General features: G+C 55.1%; 1 protein-coding gene across 1 annotated transcript; it reads left to right on the top strand.

Annotated features, from left to right (window-relative positions):
* Positions 1–202: 202 nt before the first annotated feature.
* LOC149332826 (uncharacterized) lies at positions 203–2089 on the top strand. The gene has a single exon (XM_089555887.1). The coding sequence runs from the start codon at positions 203–205 to the stop codon at positions 2087–2089; it is 1887 nt and encodes a 628-aa protein (XP_089412013.1).
* The last annotated feature ends 4137 nt before the right edge of the window (positions 2090–6226 follow it).

Genomic DNA, 6226 nt, shown 5'->3' on the forward strand with positions numbered 1-6226 from the left:
AACCATTCGAGAGGATCCCGGCAACGAAAGACAATGAAGCAGGGCGCTCACTCACGAGCGGCGCAAGGCACGCGCCCGTCGAATGCCTGGCCCCTCAGAAGCGCAGCCCGAGTGGCCCCCGTCCCCTCGATTGTCCCTGTCGGCCAACGGAGCTCGCCCAGCTGTCCGGCTCGGGCTGGGAGCGCAGGACCACTGAGCCTCGATGGAGCCGGCCGGGCACCACAGCGCTTCGCCCGACTCGACCATGACCGACGCCGGCCGCCCGACCACGACCGCCGGAGAACCGCAACAGCACCGGGCAGAAAACACCTCTGCCGACTCGGTTCGCGCACCAGACGGCGCCAGGAGCCACGGAGGCCGGGAGCCGCAGCAGAGGCCCCACTCATTCTCTATGGGCGCCATCCCAACGGACCAGGCCCAACAGCAGCGGGACAAGAAGAGGTCTACCGCGAGGGCCTCCCTGCCTGCTGGCTATCCGGAGGCCGCCTACGGGCAATCACCGCAGCAGACGCCGGATTCCCTGCCTCGACCCTACCCTCCGCAGTCCAAGAGCTTCGCGCCCAAAAACCTGGCACGTTCCATGGGGTCAACCGCGCTCCCGCGGGAGGACTCATTCGCCATGGAGAGTCCGATGGCCAAAGGAGATCCAGGGCGCGCCGTGCGCACCGACCATCGGGCTCCCGTCCCTCACGGTATGAGTCGGAGCCTGCCGAAGCAGTGTTATTTTCCGGCTGAAGAGGGTGAACGCACATACTATCCGTCACGGAGCGCCCTGTGCCTGCAGGACTTGCCCCAGAAGTACGCTGACCACTACTACTCGCCGCAGATGATCCGCAAGGCCGACCCCGGTGGCAGGGTCTCGAGCTCGTCGTCCTTCAAGCCGAAGCACGCGGAGTGCTACTACGATCCGTACTCTGGGCTGATAGCGCCGCAAAACTATGCCGAAGCGGACTACCGAAAGCAGTGGGCGGCGTACACGGGCGACCAGCACTGGATCTACGACAACCGGTACCAAGGGCACCACCACCAGCACTATGCCGTGCACATGATGCAGGAGACCGGAAGGAACGATGTGTTCCGCGAGGCCGGAGACAACGCAGTCCCCAAGTCATCCGGGGACTCTGGCGGGGAACTTTCCAAGTACGCTTCGCAGCAGCAGCAATCGGCCAATGATCCGTCCTCGATGTACGTCTACGTGCGCGACGCCCAGACAAGCACAGATACTCCAGTACCGGTGGATGCTGACGAGTCGCCGCCGCCTTCGAAGGCTGCAGAGATGCCTTTGCTGGGTGAAGGGGCCGCGGCACAGGAAGAAGAATCTGACTCCACATCCTCCAGCGGTGAGGAAGATGAGGAAGACTCGGAGTCATCGTCTGGTTCTGCTACGCCTGTAAACAAAGCCGAAGATGCGACACTGCTGCCTCCAGAAGCTGTTCAGCAGCAGATGATGGTGCAGCGCATCCAGCTGCAGCACCAGCAGGCGCTGCAGATGACTCAGCAAGAATACACAGAGTACCAGGAGGCTTTGCGAAGCTACGAATACTATCAGCAAAAGCAGCAACAGCTTCACCCCCTGAACCCGATGTACCAGCAGGCCATGCAGCAGCAGATGATGGTCCAACAGCAGCTCAAGCAACTTCAGCTCCAGCACCAGCAGCAGCTGCAGCAACAAAAGCAATATCAGCAACAGCAGCTGCAGATGCAGCAGCAGCAGCCAATGAATCCAGGAACTGGACAGCCTGACAAGAAGAGGTCCGCCTACTTCACAGGCGGCAATACCGACGGCGCCGGGGAGATGGCCGTCCGCATGCCTGGCGAAGGCGCCAGTATCCGCTCGTTCCAGTCGCGCACCAGCGGAGTGGAGTCCGGAGCCGTCGAGGCGAGCGGCGAGGACAGCCGCAGCCTGATGTCGAGCAACACGAACATGGGGACGCCCCTCCTTCGGCCGCTGCTGCCCGAGCGAGCCTCGCGAACAGCCTCGAAGGACAAGATGGAGCACCTCTGCCTCGCCGTCAACGTGATCTTGTTCAGCGTGCTGGCTGGAGTTGTGGCGGCCTTCATCGTGCAGCAGGTGACGCACGCCATCTGACTGGCCAGCTGGCAGAAGAGCGAAGCGCAGCCCTCGGCTACCCACTAGTGAGGTCCACCTGCGATACTTCCGGCTTCACTGCACGACTCCCGTGTCAGCTGGATTCTGAGTTTTTTTTTTTCTTCTTGATTCTTGTGTGTGTTTGTAACGCTGTAACCAAAGGGTAATAAAGCTTCTCTTTTTCCTGGTATCGAGCCATAGCTTTGCTAAACGCAATGAAGGCGTTGCAGCTTTGCCGCGGTGGCTCAGTGGTTATGGTGCTCGGCTGCTAACCCGAAAGACGCGGGTTCGATCCCGGCCGCGGCGGCTGAATTTTTTTGGAGGAGAAATTCTAGGGGCCCGTGTGCTGTGCGATGGCAGTGCACGTTAAAGAAACCCAGGTGGTCGAAATTTCCGGAGCCCTTCACTACGGCGTCCCTCAAGCCTGAGTCGCTTTGGGACATTAAACCCCATAAACCATAAACCAACCAATCTTTCATCAACTGGCGTTCTGCAGTGCGGACGGTCGGCCGTCCTGCGCACTTCAAAAACTGGCTGCGGCTTAACTGGGCTAGCCCTGGTTATGCAAGCGAGTCAACTTGCATATCCAGCGTGAAATCACGCTGCGGTCTATTGCACAGTGCCGCGAGCCTGCCACAACGTTGTTAGCGCTAACGCATGTAGCCTACATCTCTCTCTCTCTCTCTCACCACCGCCACGTACCTATAAACGCGATTCAGACGTCCACTGACCCAGGGAGCCAGTTATGCGCCCTTCCTTTCCTCGAAATCATCGGAGTCTAGAACGTTGTAAATGCCAACGCCGATGAAGACAACGAACGCCGACGCCCTGTGACTAAATTGGTAAATTGGATTTTGAGGAAAGGAAATTGCGCAGAATCTGTCTCGCATATCTCGGCGGACACCCGAACCGCGCCGTAAGGGAAGGGAGGAAGGTGGGAGAGAAAGAAAAAAGAGAGAAAGAGGTGCCGTAGTGGAAGTCTCGGGAATAATTTCGACTACCTGGGGATCTTTAACGTGCACTGACATCGCACAGCACACGGGCGCCTCCTGCGCTTCGCCTCCATCGAAACGCGACCGCAGCGGTCGGGTTCGAACCCGGGTACTCCGGCTCGGTAGACGAGCGCCTTACCACTGAGCCACCGCAGCGGGTATGGCTTCAATGTCGCGTTTCTGCCACAACGTTGCCAATGCAAACGCATGCAGCGCACATCTGTCACTACTGAGGTATCCACTTTCCCAGGGACAAATAGGTGAGGTGCGTTTCGGAAGTGAACTCAAAGAACCGTGGGAAAATCGTCTGCCGGCTACTTCCGGTTCCAAAATTTTCCCACGCACTGCCTTCGGCATAGCAGTTGCCATGCATTCGTGCATCGTTTATTCGCAACTCTATTTGTTCTGTTGCGTATTGCACAGCTTCACCGTAAGATCAGCGCGTGCTGCGTATGAACGCATCCTGAGCGCGGAAAATGACAATAACGAAAGGTACGAGTGGTTATATTGTGCCAGCGTAGGCTGGCTGTTCTGCGTGTACGACAGTCAGTTGTGTGTGCGGTTGAACTAGTTTAACGCGTTGGTCATTATACATTAGTTTTTTTTTTTGCTGCACTACGAAGGCAACGAAGGTCTGAACTTGCACAGTTTAGCAAACGATAGATGTATTTTCCTCACAGCCTGTAAAAGCTGCCAGTGGGCTATAGCAGACTATTCATTCATGCAACTGTGCGCACAGCGAGTCTCAACACATCGCACCACATACACGTAGAAAGCTTCCTACCGTTTATATTATTTTGGTTGTACTTCACGCGAAAACACGCCATGAAGCAGAACAATGTCGACGTCGAGTTGGTCTTGCGGCGATGCAACACAAGCAGCGGTGTTGGAGTGGAAATAAATTACTGTAAGAAGCGAATTAGCACAGCGACTGCCGTGAGGCGAGCGAGCAGGGGGAGAAATTCGGAATCGGAAGTAGCAGGAGCAGACGACTTTCCCATGAGCCTCTGCGCTGAATCAGGAAACGCACTTCACCCATTATGCGCCTTTCCATTGCTTTCGAAGCTGCCGCTCTTCATCGGTTTTGGCTGCCCGTTTAGCGCGTTTGCGCTCCCTCTCGATTGCTAAATCCTTCGCACGGTTGGCAATGTCGACCGGATGATCAGACTTGGTCCGACGTCTGCGAGTACCCGGGAGGACGTCGGCTCCGGCTGACTTGATTCGTCCACAGAAAGACACTGGCAGGCGCGCACGCGAGAGCGACGCTTCCGGTTTTTCAAGCGAAGGGAGTCAGCCTTCAGGCTGCGGCCGTGTATCTGTATTTTTCAGCCAGCGTCCGTTCCGACGGACGCGGTTGTTGCGACGCGCATCTTTACTCTCTCTTTTACTATATCCGCTTTGAACTCTCTTCTCCCGACGGACGCGGTTGTTGCGACGCGCGTCTTTACTCTCTCTTTTACTCTGTCCTCTTATCTTTGAACTCTCTTCTCCCGACGGACGCGGTTGTTGCGACGCGCGTCTTTACTCTCTCTGTTACTCTGTCCTCTTATCTTTGAACTCTCTTCTATCTGCACGTGGCAGCGATGGTGGCTCGGCTGGAGCCAGCTGGCAGGCCCGTGCACTTTCCTTTTAATCCTTCTCTCATCAGAGCTCTCGTCAGAGCGTGATCCACGTCGATCACGTGACGTGGATCACGCTCTGACGTTGTTATCGCGGTTCTCCTGTAAAACTGTACTGTTAGGAGGAGGCGGCATCGTTCTTTGTGAATAATTAAACAATATTGAATTTAAGGTAGCACTCTGTGAATGAAACTCGTGATCGCAAATAAGCACAGAAAGTGAAGCTGAGTGGCAGTGCGTGTGGCTTATACTCCTTCGCAGTGCAAGCAGCATGACAGTCTCTGCGCCCTGTTAACGTGCAGGGATAAATACAAAGAATCGCGCTCATCATTTGGTTACTCACCCGTTGCACAGAAGTCTTGGTCTTCGATATCACTGATTTTAAATTATTTGCAAATCGCGCTTTAACGCTCTAAACAAGACAGTACGAGAGTGAAAAGAGGAGTAAGCCGTCCTCTAGCGCGCTCCCTTTGTTGTTGTTGTTGTGACTGAGAGAAGAATGAAAAGGAAATTGCACGGGCTTGCCAACTGGCTCAAGCCGAGCCACCACCGCTGCCACGTGCAGATAGAGGAGAGTTAAGAGATCAGAGGAGAGAGAAAAAGGAAAGAAAAGACGCGCGTCGCAGCAACAACTGCGTCCGCCGGAGCGGACGCTGCTCAAAAAACAGATAAGCGGCCGAAGCCGCGCTCGCCGAAGCAAGGACAGGTACCCTTGCAAGCGCTCCCTTTCACTCTCTCTCCCTCCCTTTCACAAACGGGAGTGCGCTTTTGTAAAGGGAGCCATTTTCAAACGCCAGACAGCGATTTATTCCTTCTGCTTACTTAACCACTGAAAAACAGACTGAGCCACACGCAAGAAATAAGTGCGAGCTTTTCGCTAAATTTTAAAACAAGCGCGATTACTCCAGGACTGCCCACCGAAGGTCTTCGTAAGAGGCCGAAAGAGAAGTCACAGTGCTGCTTTGTGTAAATACATCAGGGCATGTTGTGCATCGATGTTCTGCCAGGAATCGTTTTATTCATCACGGAGGGTACAGCAGCGCTCGTCTGTTTAAGTCTTCTTGCTTAGTCCTTCGCCTGCTTTGCGCTGTACCCCCCATGATGAATTATTGCAAACTCGCCCAGCTTTCCATCCTTCTTCAATGGATCGTTTTATCTAACGCTCCGAATAGCAAAACACACTGATCACCGACTTCCGTAACGCTCGTGACGTGCCTCTGTCGTCTTCAAAGGCTTTCTGTTGGCGACGCCCATGGCGCCGAGCTGCAGCATTGTTAAGGGCATCCGTCATTTGTGCGATACGAACTGCACTGGAGCCCTGCACTGCAGTCGTATAGTTGCCAGTGTCGTTTGCAGTGAGTTCACGCACAGAGAACCGCGTTCTCTTCTTACAGAAGTGGAGGGGCACTCGAGGTCAGACAAAACTGACGGTTCATTTGCATAGTTAGTCCAAATTCGAATTAAAATCGCGAGCACTGTGTGACCATTGCTCTGCATTTTTTATCGTGGTTGCGCTTTGTTATTCA

The sequence above is a fragment of the Amblyomma mixtum genome, chromosome 8 (genome assembly GCF_055824585.1).
Source record: "Amblyomma mixtum isolate Tamu chromosome 8, ASM5582458v1, whole genome shotgun sequence".
NCBI classification, from domain to species: domain Eukaryota; kingdom Metazoa; phylum Arthropoda; class Arachnida; order Ixodida; family Ixodidae; genus Amblyomma; species Amblyomma mixtum.

Coding starts and splice junctions, on each gene's coding strand:
- LOC149332826 (XM_089555887.1), top strand. CDS start 203: ATGGAGCCGGCCGGGCACCACAGCGCTTCGCCCGACTCGACCATGACC.